This window comes from Genypterus blacodes, unplaced genomic scaffold, assembly GCF_046128005.1.
Source record: "Genypterus blacodes isolate CSIRO-AG114 ecotype Tasmania unplaced genomic scaffold, CSIRO-AGI_Gbla_v1 ptg000052l_1, whole genome shotgun sequence".
NCBI lineage: Eukaryota > Metazoa > Chordata > Actinopteri > Ophidiiformes > Ophidiidae > Genypterus > Genypterus blacodes.
The window spans coordinates 5,151,269-5,171,927 of NW_027466864.1; the positions used below are offsets into that span (position 1 = coordinate 5,151,269).

General features: G+C 47.2%; 3 protein-coding genes across 7 annotated transcripts; 1 reads left to right on the plus strand and 2 right to left on the minus strand.

Annotated features, from left to right (window-relative positions):
- Window positions 1-3,738: 3,738 nt before the first annotated feature.
- On the plus strand, window positions 3,739-5,015 carry her7 (hairy and enhancer of split related-7). The gene is made up of 3 exons (XM_076150500.1): window positions 3,739-3,829; window positions 3,942-4,028; window positions 4,233-5,015. Exons 1-3 carry the CDS (start codon window positions 3,791-3,793, stop codon window positions 4,764-4,766), a joined length of 660 nt encoding a protein of 219 aa, XP_076006615.1. The 5' UTR covers window positions 3,739-3,790; the 3' UTR covers window positions 4,767-5,015.
- A 1,152-nt stretch (window positions 5,016-6,167) lies between these two features.
- Window positions 6,168-16,555, minus strand: notchl (notch receptor, like). 3 transcript variants are annotated; one of them, XM_076150328.1, is made up of 11 exons: window positions 16,356-16,555; window positions 15,266-15,410; window positions 11,916-12,248; window positions 11,402-11,616; window positions 10,755-11,091; window positions 10,496-10,671; window positions 10,107-10,168; window positions 9,875-9,998; window positions 9,156-9,253; window positions 8,736-9,049; window positions 6,168-8,563 (listed from the first exon to the last, which is right to left on the minus strand). In XM_076150328.1, the coding sequence occupies exons 1-11, from the start codon at window positions 16,405-16,407 to the stop codon at window positions 8,047-8,049; spliced, it is 2,373 nt and encodes a 790-aa protein (XP_076006443.1). In that variant the 5' UTR covers window positions 16,408-16,555; the 3' UTR covers window positions 6,168-8,046. The 3 variants fall into 3 exon arrangements, 2 of the variants coding, with proteins under 2 accessions (XP_076006443.1, XP_076006444.1); XR_012963666.1 differs by lacking the exon at window positions 6,168-8,563 and having other exon boundaries at window positions 9,030-9,049; window positions 9,156-9,643; XM_076150329.1 differs by lacking the exons at window positions 6,168-8,563; window positions 8,736-9,049; window positions 9,156-9,253; ... (5 more) ...; window positions 11,916-12,248; window positions 16,356-16,555 and adding an exon at window positions 12,903-14,611 and having other exon boundaries at window positions 15,266-15,355.
- Window positions 16,556-16,593: 38 nt separating this feature from the next.
- Window positions 16,594-20,125, minus strand: LOC143000867 (uncharacterized). 3 transcript variants are annotated; one of them, XM_076150332.1, is made up of 5 exons: window positions 19,908-20,125; window positions 19,266-19,313; window positions 19,089-19,183; window positions 18,334-18,969; window positions 16,594-18,260 (listed from the first exon to the last, which is right to left on the minus strand). In XM_076150332.1, the coding sequence occupies exons 4-5, from the start codon at window positions 18,839-18,841 to the stop codon at window positions 17,362-17,364; spliced, it is 1,407 nt and encodes a 468-aa protein (XP_076006447.1). In that variant the 5' UTR covers window positions 18,842-18,969; window positions 19,089-19,183; window positions 19,266-19,313; window positions 19,908-20,125; the 3' UTR covers window positions 16,594-17,361. The 3 variants fall into 3 exon arrangements, with proteins under 3 accessions (XP_076006447.1, XP_076006445.1, XP_076006446.1); XM_076150330.1 differs by having other exon boundaries at window positions 19,266-19,377; XM_076150331.1 differs by lacking the exon at window positions 19,266-19,313.
- Window positions 20,126-20,659: the final 534 nt, after the last annotated feature.

The window sequence follows — 20,659 nt, forward strand, 5'->3', positions numbered from 1 at the left end:
TCAATCTTCAATCCTGGGTAAAGCTTTAATCTCTCACTAAATCTGGCCAGTATTGATATTTCTAACATATATTATAGTATAACATATATTCTAACTGGATGAACTGGGTAATTGTGTATATTATTCTATTTAAACTTTCAGTGATGGGCTCTTTTCACACGTTTGCACTGAAGGTTTCACAAGTAACGCATCTGACAGTGACGAGTGGAGATCCGCCCACTGAATCTCTGATCGGCCCTCATACACTGTGACTGTGTGTGTGTGTGTGTGTGTGTGTGTGTGTGCTACAGCCCCCCCGCAGCTGCTCACAGGCCGTTTGTTCTCCACGCGTGTCCATGACAGGAAGCTAAACGCGCCTCTCACACCTCCGCTGCCCTCTGATATTCACCGACACCTCACAGGTCTGGAGGCGCCCGAAGGACATTTGTTCTTCATCTGCACTTGAAATTTACCCTTCAGCTTAAGTCTGCAAACACACACACACACACACACACGCACGCACGCCATTGTGACATTCATTCAGATCAGCATCAGAATTGCTTTATTTGCCAATTAAGTTAGCACACTTAGGAGGAATTTGCTGTGATATCGTTCAATTTCAAAATAATATAATAAAGATGCACAAATAGGGTTCGAAATCCGAGCAAACTGCTGATCGAACATGAATCGATTGAGCTTATTCTGGTAATCGCCACTGATTCGCTCAGCGCGGGTTTGTTCACGTTCCAAACGGGAACGCGTGAATTCGGTGAGAAGCCAGTGAGTGGAATGTTCTCGTGGGAAAATAAAAGCGAAGCTGCATTTGCACTTTATTATCTGTAAGAAGCGATACGTTGTATGTGTGGGTTGTGTGTGGAGGTCTCAGAGATCTCGGGTTCCCACAGTCACACACACACACACGCTCAAACTTGATCAGTCAGATGCAAATGACGCCTGAATGTGTGAGTGTCACTTTGCACGCGTGTATTTGCTGAGTTCATTAATGCGTTTAAATGGTCCGCGTGTCTGTGGTTACAAAATGTCCAAACAAAGCTATCTAACGCTATGACGTCACCTGGGGGAATCCATTCATTACCACACAGCCATGATTTCCCTCCACCGAGTTCATTTTAAAGGGTGTGCTTGACGCTGAGATGTTAATTCGATTGATTAAATGATAAGAGTGAAGGCCAGCTGAGGATCTGTTGCTCTGTGGCTGTTTGGTGTAGACTTTTATTGTTTATTTTCATCTATGATATATACTATTTATACTCGTGTAGACGGAGTAAAGTATAAGCTTCGTCACCATGAAGGCAGCTGATGATGATCGCCTGCAGGTGTGTGTGAGGCACCACGTTCCCCTGACACATAAACACACCATCAGGCCATATTAACTAATGTGACTCTAACTTTGGTCTACAGTGCTTCGGTGGAGTTCAGCTTCCTCCTTAAGTCCTTAAAGCGAGCAGCCCGGGTCGTTGTTCTGAGGGGAGGATCCCATTGTTATGCGGCCATCAAGACGCAGACAGCCGGCGCGTGCCATGCAGGTATGAAGTGGGCTCGTGCGGTTTCAGCCAACGCACGTGCCTACGCAAGAGATCAAAGGGCTACCGACACAGTCAAAGATACATGGAGGGGTTTCGTTTAAGAACACTTCGGTTCTTGTTCTTGTTGTTCTCTGCTTGTGTTGTGTTCAAATCTCATATACGTCACTTTGGATACAATATATAGATAATACATAGATTTGGATAATAGATAGATAGATGGAGACTGTAAATGGACAGACATACCAGTTGGTTTGTAAGATGGAGGATCATACAGTAAACAGATTGGTTAATGAGCATAATGGGGATAACTGCTTAATACTGCGCTGGGTGGCTCGAGGCAACTGGTCGCACATTTTGCACACTGAGTGACAATTAAGAGTTTATTAGCGGGAATCATTTGGGGAACATTTGCTGTCTTACACCGCAGCACGCAGGCACATGCTGAAGTGTGACACGAGCAGAAGGTCCTCGGGTCTTTCTCGTGGGAAAGTAGCGAGCAGGCGCTGCATCACACTTTTATTACCTGTTAGAATTGATACGAAAGAGTTTGGGTGAGAGAAGGGTGGCAGGTTCCCAAGGGCACACGGTGGACGTGTTGGGGAAAGAGAAACACCCCAAAACGTGTTGTTTAAATACCATAACAAAACTGCTGTTTTTAGAGCCGTGCGTAAAGGAGAGGTTTTACGCAAGCAACAGTTGCCATTTTATGCAGGTTTTAAGAGTTGACACGAGTGAGAAATGAACCAGAAATTGGCTTTGTAGACTTAAATTTGTAATGGAATCGGTTGGCTGCGTTTGGCCGAAATGTTACGCAAGACAACAAGTTCCAGACTAACATGTATTGAGTTTGTTTATTGGTTGTGGAGGCGTGACTGCAGTTGCATAGATGCATATTTTCTTGTCACTTTCAAGCCAAGACGCTCATTTTGTCCATCGTGGGAGAAACTCCTTCAGCTGTGTCTCATGGGAAACGGGGCAGCAGGCTGCGTTTGCACTTTATGGCCTGTTAGAATTCATACGTGGTTCCAAAGGGTGGAGTGTTTGGATGGAGGTGTGTATGTGTTTCTCACACACACACCTCCAGTCCATCCAAACTCGTAGAGTAAAAGAGGACAAACACTTACGTAACTTATGATCCCTTAGTTTTTCTTTCACCCTCATATCCATTCAATCAAATTCTTTCAGATTCAATCAAACGATCTGTGCTTAAAGGGGGATTTTACGCACATCCTTGTCTCCTTGTCTCCCTTGTTGCAGGTTGAATAAATGTTCGTAGTGGATTCCCCACTTTACCCGCTCAGTGATGGAATATTTTATTTTATCTTGATGGATTATTCTAAACGGGTTCTAGTCCCTCTGCTCCATGTCCCCTTCTTGTGTAAATGTCCCCTGAGTGCGCGCGTGTCTCCATCCAGTCCTCGGTCATTAGTCTGGAGCTCCCCGCTGTGCTGGCGGATGTGTCTCACTTCGCTCACACTTGTAAATAAGCGACACGCGTGGAATCTTCTGATGACACCTTCCACAGGCGCGTGGCACTGCTGCACGTGCCAGCCGAGGAGTGAAAGAAGCGCGCGCCATTCAGTCTGATGAGCTCATTCAGATGCGTAAAGACGCGCAGAACAACATGAACCACATACATGAGAACATGATATGTGTTATAAGTATATCAGGACATTTGCAAAATTACGAAATACTGTTCTATAAGATGAAAAATGTATTCTAATTATTTAACAACCGTTTATGTCAAAATGCTCCTCGCGTTTTCACTGAGTGGTAAAGAAATGATTCATAACACTAAGATACATCAATAATGTGTCCAAATTGAGTTGTTTTGTTTTACTGACTGAATTTGTAAAGTCAAGCCTAAAAAACGTGTTACCCTTTTTAGCAAATGATGGCTGAGAAAGTCAATACAATGTCCTTCCAGTCGTAGATTTTAATGAGGATTGTTCGGTGAGTGGGGTCACAGGTTTGGATCTCACTGTACTCATTATGAAGCGTTTGTTGATTGTGTTTGTTAGATAAAATGCCCCATTACACAGAAGCGTAACAAATGCATTCGTCAATAAGATTTTATTACTTTTCCATGAATGGATATCTATTGGTAAAGCCACGTGTGAAAGCAGAGGGTTTGTGACTGTGGTGGTGGGAGGAGCCTGTAGACACGCCCACCTATAGCATATAAGCGTCTCATTGAGCCCTCAGCTCACATTGACCTGACACACACACAGATCAACTGACTGCTGGATTACTTTTGAACAACAATGAAGATAACTCAGGAATCAGAGGAAGCCAAGAGAAAGGTAATGATGCAGATTCATGCTTCAAAACAATTCACTCCTGTTGAACATTGTAGTATGTATTACGTTGCTTTTGATCTCACTCATGTGATCATCTCCTTTTGTGCCTCTGCAGCTCCTTAAACCTCAGGTGGAAAGACGGCGAAGAGAGAGAATGAATCAGAGCCTGGAGAACCTGAAGAGCCTCCTGCTGAAAGGACAGGTGAGACCACAGTCCATTTAAATGTTGACCTAAAGGTCTTCATCTCTCCACCCTGACAAAGTTGCTAGTTGCACATTATTTTTTTGCATATCATCTGATTATAAAATTGGGTTAGAGTTAGAGACTTTAAAAGGTTAAAGCTCTGAACAATAATCAAAACAAAGCCAGACTGCATCAATTTAACTCTTCGTCTCTGTTCTACAGGAATCCACTAAGCGCAGACTGGAGAAGGCTGAGATCTTAGAGCACACAGTCCTCTTCCTACAGAGCAATGCCACAGGAGGAGGAGGAGGTCAGAAGCTCTCCTACCAAGACGGCTCCTCCGCCTGTCTGCAGAGAGCCGCTGAGTTCCTGGGGCCTGAAGGAAAAGGCCTGTGGCTGCGAGCGGCGCTGGATGCAGCAGCTGCTGCTCGCTTTGCCCGCTCCCAGTCTGAATCTGCTGGTGTCAAACTGAGAACTGAAGCCTGTTTGCCCAACGCTCTGCTTCTCAGGAGGTCCTCCATGTCCATTCTTCAGATGATGATGTACCGGTCCAAGCACAGCCCGCGGGCCTGTGCCTCCAGCGCCAACCGTTTTGTTCCAACCCAACAACTTTCATCCCCTCAGGGGCATGCAAACATCCACCAGCAAACACTGCAACAGAACGGCTTTGAGCTGAATATGGAGAGACAAACGGCCAAACAGAGTCCGTCTCCGAGTTCTCCGGTCAGCCAGTCTGTGTGGAGGCCCTGGCCCTGATCGCCCAGAGACCCTGAGCAGCTTTGACCTGCTCATTAATCAACACTCGTGTGCTTTGTTCTCTCGACTACCTACAAGGACATTTTCAGTGCAATATTTATATTTATATATATTGAACAAAGGCCTCCATGTTCTGTCTATCCAGATTGCTAAGCTTGTACATATTGTAAATTTGTTATCACACCATTTCTGTAATTGCTGCTATATATAAGGCCTTTAAAGATATATTAACTGTCATTATTAAGTAAATTTGCACCTTTTATTTATTCTACATTTATATTAAAAATAAAAGACTAGAAATAAGCCGTTTGTGTCGATTGTTTTTTTTTCCTGCGTGTGTGTGTGTGTGTGTGTGTGTGTGTGTGGGAAGCAGAGGTGTGGACTCGTGTCTCGTGGGCGTCAAACTCTAATTAGAGGTCCTTCATTGACGTCACATCAAAGAGCGACGCGTGACTGATTTGCATGTTAGATCGCGTGGATGTGTGAGAGTGTGCGAGTGTGTGAACTGCTCTCATCAAATACTCCCAGCAGTTCTACGTTTCAGTTCTAACAGGTAGTAAAAGTGTAAACACGGCGTCATTTCCCCCAAACACATGAGAGACGCTCGTTCCCACGTCTGTGTGTCTATAAACCAGAGATCCAACGGAGAATGATGAGCTTTGATATACGATCAGCAAATACTGGGCAGGATATTAAATAATATGTTTATAAAAACATGTCATGGAATATAACGTGTGTGTGTGTGTGTGTGTGTGTGTGTGTGTGTGTGTGTGTGAGAGAGAGTGTCTGTGGTATTTTTATGCGAGTACACGTGTATGTAAGTTTGTATAGAATCTATACACATTACGTACACTAGTTACGTTCGCTCATTTGGGGAACATCTGCTGTCTTACGCCGCAGCACGCAGGCACATGCTGAAGTGTGACACGAGCAGAAGCCAGAAGGTCCTCGGGTCTTTCTCGTGGGAAAGTAGAGGGCAGTTTCCTCACACTTTATTACCTGTTAGAATTGATACGAAAGAGTCTGGGTGAGAGAAGGTAGGAAGGTTCCCAGGGACACACGGTGGACGCGTTGGAAAAGCCTTCACGGTGCTATTAGAGGGAAAGAGAGAGAGATGCCCTGATGTGTTGTTTTAGGTTCATAATAAATCTGATAATTGCTTCTGGATTGACTTTTAAAGCTGTGCGTAAAAGGAGAGGTTTTACGCACAGCACAGTTGTCATTTTCTGCAGATTTTGCAAGTTTATACGAGTGAGAAATGAACCAAAAATGTCTCTGTTGGCTAAGATATGTATTTTGTATTATTATTTGAACTTGTTGGGTGCGTTTGGTCAGAATTTGACCCACATTTTACTCACAGAAGGTCACAAAAACTCCAGACTGATAGCAGCGATGGTGGATAGAGTTTGTTTATTGGTTGTGGAGGCGTGACTGCAGGCTCCATAGATGCATATTTTCTCGTCACTTTAGGCCCAAACGCTCATTTTGTCCATCGTGGGAGAAACTCCTTCAGCTGTGTCTCATGGGAAACGGGGCAGCGGGCGGCGTTTGAACTTTATGGCCTGTTAGAATTCATACGTGGTTCCAAAGGGTGGAGTGTTTGGTTGGAGGTGTGTGTGTGTTTCTCACACACACAAGTGGGAAGTTGCAGTATGTTTCTCTCTCACACACACACCTCGTAGAGTAAAAGAGGACAATTCCTTCATTATTAATTAAACGATCTGTGCGTAAAGGGGATTTTACGCACAGACCCTTGTTTCCCCCATTGCAGGTTTGATAAATGTCCCTATTGGATTTCACACTTAAATCGTTAAGTGATGGATTATTCTAAACGGGTTCGAGTCCCCTTCTTGTGCAAATGTCCCCTGAGCGCGCGCGTGTCTCCATCCACAAAAATAACGTGGTGCGAAGAGCCAAACCGGTCACACCATTAGTCTGGAGCTCCCCGCTGTGCTGGCGGATGTGTCTCACTTCGCTCACACTTGTAAATAAGCGACACGCGTGGAAGCTTCTGATGACACCTTCCACAGGCGCGTGGCATTGCTGCACGTGCCAGCCGAGGAGTGAAAGAAGCGCGCGCTATTCAGTCTGATGAGCTCATTCAGATGCGTAAAGACGCGCAGAACACAAACGATCCAGCGCACAAAAGTAGTTTATTGCTGGGTAATTATTTATTATAACACATCGAAAATGTCCATTAATCGCTCCTCGTTAATGTAGTTCAGTCCCACAGAACTTTATCAGATAGATCACACTGCACTGACCACATTTTTTTAAATTTTAAAGTCAAAATCCAAATCAACTGAAGTGAACATTAGATTTGACAGATGTGACCAGGGATGCAGAGTAAAGCTCAGTTTCTCCCACATTTTAAAGACAGACAGGTTAGGCAAACTTGCTGCACACTCTCTGTTAAAGTAGTTTGACTCTGTGTATAATTATCTTGTGTGGGATGAATAATTAACTATCTTATCTACTATCTATCTTCATCACTATTGAGTTCAATTATATTATATAATTTAATTGTCTTATTTTAATTATACTTGCCATTAGTGACATCATGTAAATATTATATTTTTAATATAAATCTATTATTGGTGTTTTTACTTTCTGAGGTTTGGAGCAAAAATAATTGTTTAATTTGTTCACAACAAAAACTGCCAGCTTGTCATTTTAAAACATATGGAGCAAAACCAAAAGGAATCTTCAGTAATTACTCAGGACAGAAAAGTGGCACCAGGTTGGCAACAATATACAGAATCTGATCAGGCATTTGTCCTTAAGTGCTAAAGACAATTTACAGCAACACTAGAATGGAATCGACACATCAGAAAATGGTGGAATGAACCTTTTTCTACTGTGCATGATAGGAAACAGAGCGTTGGAGAGTCAAGTCCATATGATCTGGAACAGTCTTCAGTTACACCAGTCAATTCTGTCACGTGGCCTCGAGGAAGCCGCAGGAATTGAAGGGCCAATTATCGGAATCTGTCATCACCATGGTTACCTTGTCTTTGGCCAACTCAGAGATAATTACGACCAATTTTATTTGGCATTACGTTGTCCAGCTTCACTCGAGGAGTAACAAGTGTTCTTGTATGATTACAATTTTCTTTCCCTTTTCGGCTCCATTGTTATACTGGAAGTACTGAGGTACTTTTAGGTTCAGACTCTCAAAACCATAATTAAGTTGAGGTTGAGTGAGATTAAAGCATCGCAGGTGTTTATTGTAGAAATGTTCCATGCTGGAAAGACGGCTGCGTTTACGTGTTCCACTTCTCTACAAGGCTGTTTGTGTGGCGTCTGTCATGTTGTTTGACCTCTCACCTCTCTGTTTCTGCTCTGAACTTGCGGAACTTGGCCCCGCTTGTTCCGCTCTGCCTGGATTGTCCCGATGCTCGACTACCGGCTGACGATCCTGCTGGGCGGCTGCGTCTGTGGGAGGCGCGACGACCATGACTCTTTCTACGGGCTCATTGGCTATTTTGTCTGTCACGATAATGTAGTTGGGCTCTGGCTGGTGCCCGCTGGAGCGGCGCTGCAATGCATGCTGGGTGCAGGAGAAGGACCGTTGGCGAGGTGCGGGCTGGGGTGACAGGAAGTGCGGCGTGGCAGCTCTGGGGACTTCGTGATGCCTGTCTCGGTCCTCGTCCTCCGAGGTCACCTCCTGCAGGGTGCTGATTGGCCGAGGGGAGCGGCCCATCACTCTCGGAGGAACCAGCGCTGTCGTCGATTGGTTGACCTGCGGGCGCCAGTTCTGAGGAGGGGGGTACTGCACTCTGCCCATCGACCAATCACTGGGAAGACAAAATGACATCATTTACAATTTACAGTATTAGTTGATTTATGATAACCAGATCAAACGATGAACTTTCAACCCTGATATGAAAGAAGATGAAGTGAACTGACACTGACACTTGAGTATTATGGTGGAGGTTTGGTTCCTGACCTAACAAACATCTCTCTTACCCTTCTGGATGCCCGATGATTCCAGAGAAGGAGGCGCTCCTTCCAGGGAGTCCTTGTGACCCGACCCAGGGCGAGTACATGAGGGTGCGCTCCTCCCACAGCATGTCAGCGGCCGCCTCCACGGGAACGGGCCCTCGCTGGATCTGATGGGCCAGCAGGAGCTCCAGGACCTGGTGACGCATGCCCTCTCTGGCCACGTCGATCGGGCGGCGTCCTCTGCGGTCGTGCAGCTCCAGATTGGCGCCGTGGAGGAGGAGCAGCCTGGCGGTATCGTAGCAACCGTGGAGGGCGGAGAGGAAAAGTGCCGTCTCGCCCTGTCAGGAAGAGAACGGTGTCATCGGCGTATCGTGAGACTGGATTTAGACAACACAGAACAAGAAGACGAAGAAGAAGAGGAAGTGGTGGAATGGAGACACTCACCTTGTTGTCCTGCAGGTCGACAGCTGCCCCATAGCGGATGAGGGTCCTTGTGAGGGAGAGGTGGTTTACTGAGCAGGCCCAGTGCAGGGCTGACCTCCCTGAGAGAGGGAGAGTGCGTTCACACGGAGGGAGGTGAGGGGGGTAGAAGGGAGGGAGGGAGGGAGGGAGGGAGGGAGGGAGTAAGTCAGCCAGTGAACATTCATTACACAACAGAGTCGAGCCCGATGGTGAAGAAGAGGAGCGTGAATGAAGGGATGCACAAATGAACCGATTCAGCCTAATAGAGACGAAGATGACAAGAAGACAGCAAGTTAGAAAGCGAGAAGAGGAGAAGAGGAGAAAACTAAAGCGTAGGAGACAGATGTCTAAGAAATGGCAAAAGCGAGGAGAAGAGAAAGGAAGAAGACAAGCAGCAAAGTTAATGCGTCAATCAACCCGAGTTTGAGCACATTAACTTTGATCTGAGTCAGAAGAGGGCAGCAGGGGAGCTGGAGGAGGAGGAGGAGGAGGAGGAAGGAGGCAAAGCATGGAGAAAGGAAGAGCACAGGAGAGGAGGGGCACAAAAAGAGGATGCGAGAGAGATGGGGTCATTCAGATCAGTTCCTCAACCTCTGAGTGTGAAACTGTCAGATTGAATAGTTCCCTCGTCTGTCACCAACGCTGTTTAAGTGAGGTTGAGCCAAACTCTCAGGTGTGCTACGTCAACAGTGAGGCTTTACCAGTGTGATCCGTGTTGTTGACGGGCACTCCTGCCCTCAGCAGCTCCAGGACCACCCGGTCCAGCCCGCTACGCACCGCTCGGATCAGCACCACCGAGCCGTCGGGGCCGCACCACTCTGCTGACTGACAACACGACCGGGCCGGAGAGAATGGACAGAATACACACGTGACGGTTACACCTAAAGACTGAAACAACACGGGACGGCTTGCAACATACAAGACAAACTGTACCTGCTGAGGAGGACTGAGCAGGGGAGGAGGCATGGCATTCCTCTCCCATCCTCTAGGTGGAGCTATGGGAGAACAAAAATTATCCATAACTGACACACAGGAGGATTCTGACTCTACTGGTACTGTATATATGGAAGGATATGGATACTTTACTTGTAGTCTTGAAATGTATGTTATAGAACACATTTCTTAACTGATTCTTAGTTCAACATGACCTCATTCTACATGTTCCAGTACGTACAAAACCCAGTATTATTGTATAGTAAAGTATTGGTACCCTGACCTCTAACAGGCCTTTGTTATCACAGCCCTGGTTGTGTTGACATTGTCAGTGTGACCTGCAGACCTGGCAACCCAGAGCAGGCAGGCAAGTATAAATATGTTCTTACGCTGTACGGCCCTGCGTGGCTGCGTGTGTCCGGCCCTGTAGTGTTTCTGCTCCTGCGTCCTGTGGTCACAGATGGAGACGTCCTCCTGTCGCCGTGAGCACCGCGCGCTGATGTCTTCCATTGAACTCTGGGTAAAGTCAGTGTCACTTCCTATGTCCTGGTCTCTTCTGAGCGGCCTGCAAGCCAAAGTGAAGTTCTGCTCAGACTTTGCTCAAACTTTCCTTTTTTTCTGCTGTATGAGTCAAACGTCTCCTCTCACCTCATTCTGATGGCGTCCTCTCCCAGCGGCTCCCTCCTCCTCTTCTTCTCCGCCTCCTTGGCCTTCTTCTTCTTCCTCAGCCCGATCCTGTCTTTCTCCCGGCTCACCCTGACCCTCTGCTCCTGCTGGGCCGCCGCGTGCTGCGCCCAGGCCTTGGCGTTGGCTTCGTTGTCGGTGGCGGCGACCGTGGGCCGGTGTCTCGCCCTGTCGCCGCCGTCTCTCTCTGCCCTCTGCTGCCTCACCCTCCGTATCACCAGCAACACCACCAGGGCCACGACCAGCACCAGGCCTATCGCCACGGCAATCACGGCCCAGAGCCAGGCGGGGGTCTTTGTTTCTTTGTGAGGAAGAAGTGAAAACCATCAAACTCTTCCATGCCAGTGACACGTATGTTATACTCACAAATGAAGGGAAATCGATTGTAATTTATAGTTTTCATTCAAATTTTGACCAATCAGCTTCTTGTGTCTGCATCAGAAAGTAAATGTCCGAACGACTGAAGCTCCACACAAATCTACACAGTGGAAATGGAAAAGTGTTTCATACTGTTTTGTTTGGATGACATTCATAGTTGGATGTGATTTCCCACCCACCCACACACACACACACACACACAGAACACACTCAGACAGGACATGTCGGCCTACCTGCGGGTTTCACAATTTCCTCCTTTCTACTTCCTATTTCCTCTCGGACGCCTCTAACGCTGACGATGGCCTTCAGCTCCGGGAGGGAGGGGAAGGAGGTGGGCTTCTGCGACATCACCGCACGCAGGAAGCTGCCCGCCTCGGTGGCATAGGGGAAACAGATTGAGGGCAGACGGGAGCACGGCCTGTTGTCCACTTGGAGGAAGAGGAGGGAACTGGGAAAGAGAGAGAGAGAGAGAGAGAGAGAGAGAGAGAGAGAGAGAGAGACGGAAAAAGAATGGTAGAGCTGGTACGTGGATTCAGAAAGAAACTCATTGTTGAAAAGTAACACTCAATCTCTTATGTTTTATGAGGGTAAGAATACAAATGTGCATTTTTATCCTATATATAAATATTGTTAGCTGTAGTAATTGTTGTCTCTGGTGTTTAACAATTAGTCGATTGTTAATCAATAGTTAGGAACGTACAGCTATCTATTGAAGAAACTCCTGAATATGTTCATGCTGCCACCCACCCATTGGAGTCAGTTGAAGATGGCTTAGCCAGCAGGTCGGCGAGCTGTTGAGGGTCAAAGGTGAATAGATTCCTGTTAGCGGCGAGGGGGGCGGAGCCTCTGAGTTTGAGTGGCGACTGCAGGAGCACGCTGAGGGCCCAGAGCAGGGAGCTGTTGCTAAAGGTGCCACGCTGATAGAGGACGTGGGTATGAAGGACCAGGGTGCCTTTAGCCCAAACGGTGCTCTCGTGTGTGAAGCAGTCGCTGCCGTCCCATCCACAGGGGGCGCTGTCACACCCCTGCTCACAGTGGGAGTTGGCGTAGTGATCGCGGCAGTACTGGATGTGGCCTGGACTGAGAGACAGATGGACAGGGACACGGTTTAGAGTTGACATTAGGACATAGAACAGGACAGAAGCCATAGCGCTGTGGTTTGGGGGGGGGGGGGGGGGGTCAATTGATTTTTTTTTTGAGCCTCATGCACAATGTTTTCCTTTTGTAATTGAATATTTCTTAGATGTTTCCAGCTTCATCAGTTTAAACCCTGCTGTTATAACCATCAAGCTCCAGAGGTCCCCAAGGTTCTGTGAGTCAACAAGTAGGAGAAACCAGGCAAACATGCAGTGATGTAATCGCAGGCTTAGAGCCACTTCAAACATGGGCACCGCCTTAGCTGGAACCTGTCTGGTTTCGGATGATGTCATATCAGCTGTGCAGGCCATCTTGGCTTCTATGAAACTGGGCTCAAATCCCTGCAGCACTGTTGGCAAACGTGTATAGAGAAGCTTGGCAGTCCTAAAATAGAATATAACTGTGGAAGTTGGAACATTGACTGACTGATTGACTTTGGGATAATTGATTGATTGTTTTTAGTTTGAGATGTTTAAATTCTACAATGTAGTGACATCAGATTGAAATGAGGCTTTTGGCTAAATCTTGTGTATTTACCTTGATAGTAATTGTTCATTAAATATTTAAAACATGTAAAAGCAATAAGTACAAGACATATGAGGTTCTGCAGGTTTTATTCAAACCTTTTGTGAACACAGTCACACCTTTCATAGGCAAAAATATAACATCTGTATTTTCATAATTTCATTTTACACATATGGACAAAATATTTGACCGCAATCAAGGGCGACAACAATGATCGATGAAGACATTGACATGATGACACCCACAGGGTCCAACATCTCCATTACACAGTGACATCACATGAGACCACAGAGGGACATAAACACACACGGTGGGTCTGTTGGGCCCCAGACCCAGAGTCCCCTCAGGCCTCCAACAGGTCCCTACAGGCCTCAGTCTGTAGCGACTTGGCTCGGGAACCGTGCAAGTGTGGACGGATGGCCAGAGAGATGCTAGTACATCTGCTGGGCACTGCTGAGGTGCCCTTCAGCAAGGCACCTAAGCCAAAAATTGCTCCCGTGCATCTTTAACATTATTGTAAATGTATTTGTTCAACAAACAGTGAGGAACTGAAACTCCCCAGTATGAGACCATTAAAGGATTCCTCTTCTTTTTCTGTATAAATGTCTCAAACGCTTCTTGTTGCTTCTCTACACACTCAGAGGTGACGTCAGAGCAGAGACGAGTCCGTGCGTCTCCAGCGTGGGGCTGCACATGATGGACGTGTCCTGCAGGAGGGACACCAGCTCCACGGATCCCGGAGGCCCGGTCGTGGTCTGTGCGGACCCCCTATCCGGCCCAGAGGCGCACTTCCGTTTACCCCTGGCTCTCTTCTTCTCCGTGAAGCCGCTCAGCCTGGAGGCCAGTGAGCGCTTGGGCCGCGGCTTCCCCTGCTTCCTCCTCTCGGGGTCGTGGGCGACGCTGTGGCGCTGGAGGCTCTGCTTCATGGCGAAGGTCCGCCCGCAGCCCGGGTGGGAGCAGGCGAAGGGCCGCAGCTCTTCGTGGAAGGAGCCGACGTGGCTCTGCAGGTTGAACACGGTGGTGAAGGACCTGTCGCAGCCGTCCCGCGGACACTTCAGCACGGCCCGGACCGGAGAGTGGACGCGCCGGTGCTGCTCCAGGAACCACGAGTCCTTGAACTCTTTGCTGCACAGGTCGCAGCTGACGGTGACGCGGTGCTGCTCCTTCCGGTGCCGCAAGTACTCGGTCCAGGTCTTCCCGGTGAAGGCGCAGCCCTCCTCCGTGCAGGGGTAACCCCGGTGCACCTTCTCATGGCGCCTCAGCTTGCTCGGGCAGCTGAAGCTCATGTCGCAGCCCTGGACGGGGCAGCGGCAGGGCGGCAGCTCCCTGTGCCGCTCGCACATGTGGGACTTGAGCCGCTTGTTCTTCCGGAACTCGAGCCCGCAGCCCTCCACCTTACACGCGTACAGCCGCTGCTCCTGAGCGTGGACGCGGCTGACGTGCCGGGCCCGGTTGGAGTTGGTGGAGAAAGCCTCCGCACAGCCCTCAGCGGGGCAGCTGAAGGGCTTGAGGCCGCTGTGGGTGAGCTCATGCCGGCTCAGGTGGTAGGCGCTGGTGAAGGACTTCCCGCAGCCGCTCTGCTCGCAGCTGAACGGCTTCACCCCGGTGTGTTTGCACAGGTGCGCGTCCAGCTTCCACTGCTTGTTATAAGCCGCCGAGCAGTCCGGAAACGAGCAGATAAAACGTTTATGCGGCTCCTTTTTGCCCTCCATGTCTCCCGCGTTAGGGACTTGAACACGCACGTTTAGCTCCGCTACACGAGATTCACTTCCCACAATGCCCTGCAACACAAGTTTTTTTGGAATAACTTTATTGAAAGTATAAGCTACGGAAGCCGAGAGACGAAACCGCGAAGATAAATACATCTCTTCGTTTCATGTAACTAAATAAATTTCATATTTAGTCCCGTAAATCTGCTGATGAGGTCTTACGCCAAATATAATAAGTATGATAATCATGAAGCAAAGATTAATTTTAATATATTTGAATGATGAATTACCGCCGATATTTTATTTTGAACCATTGGCAGATAGAATTCTGGACATTTGTTTTCGGGATTCTGGGGAAATTGTTGTGTTAAACGTCACCGCATGAACCATTAGTTTGGAGATTTTCTTTTATGCACCTAAATGGGTGACAGATGGTCTCTAAATGAAGTGAGTCTTTATTTGTCTGTAGGCTGCTGACTCCCCTATATGACAACTCAAGAGTTCAATTCTCTAATATTGTTTATGTTTAATTTTAAAAATCTCATTACCCATCAGCGCCTTTGCATTGATTCGCTGTAACCCACACAACCATACAGAGCCACTATACCTGTTTGAACTTATAAACAAGGATAACAGGAACATTGTCAAGAAAATATACACTTATTACAAATCTGAGACGAGAACTCTTCTTATTACAGTAATGGAGATGATGACAAAGTGTTTTACTTGCAGTATCCTCGGTCTTTCTGGCAGTCGAAGCCGTCCCACAGACACTCGGGCTCCATACACTCTCGGTCACATGAGCCGTCAGCAAACTTGTCCTTACACTGTCTGTTGACCGGACACTGGCCCCATGGATCACCAGACGCAGCTGCAGAAACAAACACAGATGAGTGCAGAAAGATCAGTCATATTGTCATATTGCACAACGTCACACACACACTGAGGATTGTTGCATATGTGTGTATTCATGTGCATTGATGAGGTCAGTGCCAGTGATTCCAACTTTTTACTAACCGTGTAATGACTCACCCTCATATTCAAACGGCTTATTGTTTGAGCGCATTAGCAGCGAATCATAACAATGCAGGTCAAGCCGTGGAAGGTGGGCCCAGATACGGACCGTTAAAGGGAACAGGAAATGGGCCTGACATAAACAGGAAGTTTCCAGAAGAAGCGAATAGCAACAGGAAATGGAGTGGGCCGGGACTTGATAAAGGTCGAAGGTCGTCGCTGTGGCAATGTGGAATGTGATGGAGTTGGACAATAGACTTGGCAGGTGTGTGTGTGTGTGTGTGTGTGTAAGCATAAAGCCCGAGGAGAGTCAAGTTTAGACAATAGAGCTGAAATTAGACATTAAGTGATTTACGATCAGCGAAATTTACACCCTGGAATAAAGAATAATGAGTAGAATGAAACATATTTGCTCATTTAAAGACGTAATTTAGATATTAAACACAGAAGCCTTTTGTATTTATTAGAACATTAACATTACATCTATATAGACTACGACAAATTTCAAATAAGAAGGTGTGTCGCTATCATTATGGTTTAAAATGGCGTCACAGACACACAAATGATCAAATAAAATTACATATTTGACCACATTTGGATCAATCCCAGTACCTGATGTTCACCATTCAGTCTTTTCCATACACAGGGTTTCACTTTGTGTTGTATTTTATGGTCTTAGGTAACAAACCACTCCTTTAAAAATATCAATTCAACATATTCGGACAATATTTGAGTCATTCTTTCAAATGGCGGTCAATTGATCTCAGAGTGAAACTGTAATGTTGGGCGGTCGTTAACTCACCTTGACAGGTCCAGCTCAGTCCCAGAAGAACTAACGCCTTCACAAGTATCATCTTCTGTCTGTTTTCCAGCTGTGGGCCTCAGCAGGATCTACACAAACCTGCTCCTCCTCAGCTCCTCAGCTCCTCAGCTCCTCAGGCTTCCCGCTGCAGCTCCTGCGTCTGGCCCGTGTTGCTGTGAAAGCATGTGAAGTCGCCCCCTCCTCTCATAACCACCACCACCACCACCACCTTCTCATACCACCACCCAGCCCACTTTGTTCGCTCGGCTCTTTTTTCAGAGGCCCTGCGGATATCTGGACAACTTCCTGCCACTGTGTGGAGAAGAATAGGAGGGCGACCAGCATACGTGTGTGTGTGTGTGTGAGTGTGAATACGGCCGTGTGTGTTTCTGGGCTCTTTATTGTGTCTACAGTGTGCGCGTAACTGCTCATGTTTTCACAAAGAAACAGGGTGTGAGAGGATGGCGTGGCTTGATTGTGACCTTTCAAACAACATTTATTAAATTTCCAGACAGTTCAAAAATGTGGATGGAACACTTGTTTAGTGCTCTTTGGGACACGGACACATTTAGAGTTTAGTCAGGATGTAGGAGGGAATATCAACACAACATCAAACTGAAGAACTCTCCATTTTAGTTTGAATACATTCTATGCTTATATCATGTCCTCCTACGGGATATTCAAGGAAGAAGTCTGGGAAATTAAACTTCTCATGTGTGTATGATGATGTCATAATGGTAAAGAAGCACCGGATGCTGCAATTGGATCATTTTTCACCGTCTAGGAAAGTGTGAAGTGGCAGAAAATTAGCTTGAAGACGTTTAAATCTTCATCCAAAGTGATTCTTCAGTGCTTTCACCACTTAACCTCAGCTGATCAATTGTGTATGTGTGTTACTCAGTGTGAGGGAGCATCTGGATCTCGAACCCCCCCCCTTCAGACACATGGCACAGCGTAGCAGATCGACCTCTAGTGGCAGAACTCGGCATCATTTCTCTGACCCAGATCACTGAGCTGAACCCTCACAGACGTCCTTGTGTTGTGTTTCTGGACCTCCTCTCTCCATGCAGTATTCCTCCCAAAGCTCATTGAACAAGTTACCCGTCCCGCCGTAGGAAAACCCCGGATCCTTCTTGGGATCGCACAACCCCAAGTCCATCTTTTTAAATACGGCGCAAAACACCTGTCGAGAGAGCGGCGTGGTCTTCTTCTCTAAGCAGTGTCCGTGGTAATGCCTGTAGACCTCTGACATGTTGGAGAACATGGGCTCCAGGAACATCTTAGAGATGGACGCCCCGCAGCAGTAAGACGGCACCTTCGGTAAACTCTCCAGGAATTCCTTCAGAAACAAATGCTCCGAGGCCTTACGGGACTTCCTTGGCAACGGCTTTTCCTCTGAGTCGTCTGGGGGCGTGGCTACATTCTGTGCCCAGTTCAACACGGACCACTCCCCAATCCCTAAGGTGGTGAGAAACATCCTTTTGCAAACCTGCTTTCTGTCACCTTCGACTATCAGATGATACCTCATGGAGACCGCTCGTCTCGACTGAGTCCAAGGCGCTCGAGTCCTTTCAACCGGGTCACAGTCCACGAGTCTGGCAACGTAGGGTTTCCTCTGAGCCCAGTTCATGCGCTGCCAAAATCCGGAGAATAGCTCCTCTCTCGTCTCATCGCTGATGTCGGAGCAGAAGCGGTTGGCGGCCCTTCTGCAGGCGCTGGACGAGCATCTGGGCCCCATCGCCCTCTGAGCTTTGGCTATGGTCACGCCGTCCTTTTTTCTGTAGCTGACGTACGCTTTGCCCTCCATTCGAAGTTGCTTCTGTCGATTCTGTTTCCATGTTAGTGGCTTGGCAACTTTGGACTTCTTTCTGGCTGGACTTTCTGGTTCTGTGATGTTCACTTCATCTGCAAAAACAAGTTCAAATCAACAGAGTGCAGGAGCCATTGTTGTGGAACATAGTGTGTAAAATCCACTCACCTCCTCTGGTAGGATCCACTGTGTTGCTGTTTGAGGAAGGAGCCCGGCTCTGATCTGGAGAGACCTTTTGCTTCTTTTCTAATTTGATTTCTTGGGCCTCGCTCTTCTTCGCTGCTCCTTTCTGCGCCCAGTTGAGCACGCACCACTCTCCGATCCCCAGCGTGGACAGGAACGTGTTTTTACACACTTGTTTCCGCTCGCCATCCGCCCGCAGATGATAACGGAGTGACACGGATCTTCGCGACTGTGATCTCACCACCGGTCGTGGTCTTTCCACGGGGTCGCGGTCCACCAGTCCACCCACATAGAGCTTCCTCTGAGCCCAGTTCATCTGATGCCAGAATTCATCAAACATCCTCACCCTGGCTTCTTCTGTGAAGTCATTACAAAAGCGGTTTGATGCCTTTTTACACGCGTTAGACGAGCACCTTGGTCCCATCGATCTCGGCTGCTTTGTCGCCGCCTCGCCGCCTTTCTTCCGCTTGCTTACGTAGGCTTTCCCCTCCATCCTCAGCTGTTTTTGCTTGTTTCGCTTCCACTTTGAGGGATCTCCCACTGTGGCATTGAGCGGCTTTCTGGCAATCACTTCATTCTCCCAATCAGTGTTTTCATGTTTGACAGCTGGATTGAGAAGTGCTGTAACAAAAAAAGAAGAAGAAGTAGGAGCAGTACAGAAAAATGACCAGTAGTGTGAACATAGTGTGTGTGTGTGCCAGGGGGGTCAGTGGGGTTTGTGACAGCCCCAGAGGAATCACCTGTGGCTCTTTAGTGCCTGAGTAGACTCTTCTTTTGGATGGTCCATCCTTCCCCAAACCAGATTTCCTGCTCGCCTCAGCCACTTGCCCGTGGTCTAAAACATGGAGCACATGGAGATCCTGGTTAGTCCTGTGATCATCTTAACAACAAGACCCCCCATCTGAGCACACACCCACCTGGACGGACCATGGTGCAGCCCAGATGTCCTAGTGGTGACAGGGGGTCTGTGGACAGGGGGGTCATGAGAGGGTTAAGGATGGAGACAGACATCCTCCATTGCTGCAAAGGCTACAAACCATGGAAACACAACAACTCTGCATCAGGTCAAACGTGTAGGTTCACTAACACATGAGCTCCGACCTACAGCCACACTCAAAACAAGTGCTCACATCCAGATGTTAGCTTATGGAGAGGGAGGCGTTGCAGGTGTAATGCACTAACGAGTGTACATGTTAGCTTGTGGCTACTTGTGACGGCAGATGTTGAAAACGGGAAGCTATGTCAGCGCCATGATTTGTTTATGTTTAACGTTCTGTATACACAGACACGAACCTGCAGGCCTGAGAAACACTATGTATTAAAAGCACACTGAAGCGCTTTCAAATGTACATAGTCGATCGCAAACGGACTGATGTTCACCAGTTAACACGGGCACTCGTACCACCGTAACACAGGCCTGACAACCATCGACAACACGCGCAGAAAAAGGCGTAGATGTGGTTATAACGGGTATTTCGCGTGTTTTGCATTATTTCTAACAACCCTTCGTGTGGGCTAAAGACACAAAGGCGTTATAATAACAATAATTGCAGTCTTACACAGTGTTATGCATTTGAAAACGTCTCGCAGAGCCGTCGATTCCATCCAGATCAGGGCTGCCCGGTGAACAAGTTTCCCCTGCCGATGGTTTACTCCATTTTGTTCAGACAGAGTCAAACCGCAAAGAAACACAGTGACAAGTGTCAGAGCTCAGCTTTTATTTTGTTGAATATCTTAACAGTCCAATACAAGCCGCTTCCCACCGGCAGCTGCCATGTCGGCGCATGCGCAGTGACAACGCAGTGTCACTCGTTAATTCCGTAGAATAAAAATAATAATAAAAAATAATAATAATAAAAATATATATAATAATATAACTAACATATAAAATATTTAACGTGCTCATCTACATGTTTTGGATTTTTGTTAGCATTTTAAATTAAACCTCTTAACTGAAGTAACATTATTTCCTTTTTTCAGAGGACTTGAATAGCAGTTGCTTAAAATAGTGAAGACACTTATAGCTTTGCTCACGCCATTCATCTTACATGAAAGGGCAACGACAGGAAGAGGAAGGATGCCATAAAGGAGTTCTAAGTTTGTGTTGAAGGTCTCAGTAGTTGTCTTAATGGGCTGCAACATGCTAAGAGAGAACTCATATTCTTGTTGTTGTGGGTCCACAAATGCAAAAATTTCTATTAAAAATCTATGTATTTTTTTCTCTACATGGCCAGACATTGTACCCATGCTGTGTTTAGTGTTGAGCCTCTAATTACAAACTAATTCCACATTCATATGGATTTGCTCCCTT

What these genes read in the sequence shown, in the direction of transcription:
- her7 (XM_076150500.1), top strand. Translation starts at nt 3,791, where the DNA reads ATGAAGATAACTCAGGAATCAGAGGAAGCCAAGAGAAAG. An exon ending in CAGAGGAAGCCAAGAGAAAG is followed by an intron (nt 3,830 to 3,941) that starts GTAATGATGCAG and finishes GTGCCTCTGCAG; the next exon opens with CTCCTTAAACCTCAGGTGGA. An exon ending in GCCTCCTGCTGAAAGGACAG is followed by an intron (nt 4,029 to 4,232) that starts GTGAGACCACAG and finishes TCTGTTCTACAG; the next exon opens with GAATCCACTAAGCGCAGACT.
- notchl (XM_076150328.1), bottom strand. Translation starts at nt 16,407, where the DNA reads ATGATACTTGTGAAGGCGTTAGTTCTTCTGGGACTGAGCTGGACCTGT. An exon ending in ACTGAGCTGGACCTGTCAAG is followed by an intron (nt 15,411 to 16,355) that starts GTGAGTTAACGA and finishes TTGTTTCTGCAG; the next exon opens with CTGCGTCTGGTGATCCATGG. An exon ending in GCCACGCAGGGCCGTACAGC is followed by an intron (nt 10,169 to 10,495) that starts GTAAGAACATAT and finishes GTTCTCCCATAG; the next exon opens with CTCCACCTAGAGGATGGGAG.
- LOC143000867 (XM_076150331.1), bottom strand. Translation starts at nt 18,841, where the DNA reads ATGGAGGGGAAAGCCTACGTAAGCAAGCGGAAGAAAGGCGGCGAGGCG. An exon ending in AGTGGATCCTACCAGAGGAG is followed by an intron (nt 18,261 to 18,333) that starts GTGAGTGGATTT and finishes TTGTTTTTGCAG; the next exon opens with ATGAAGTGAACATCACAGAA.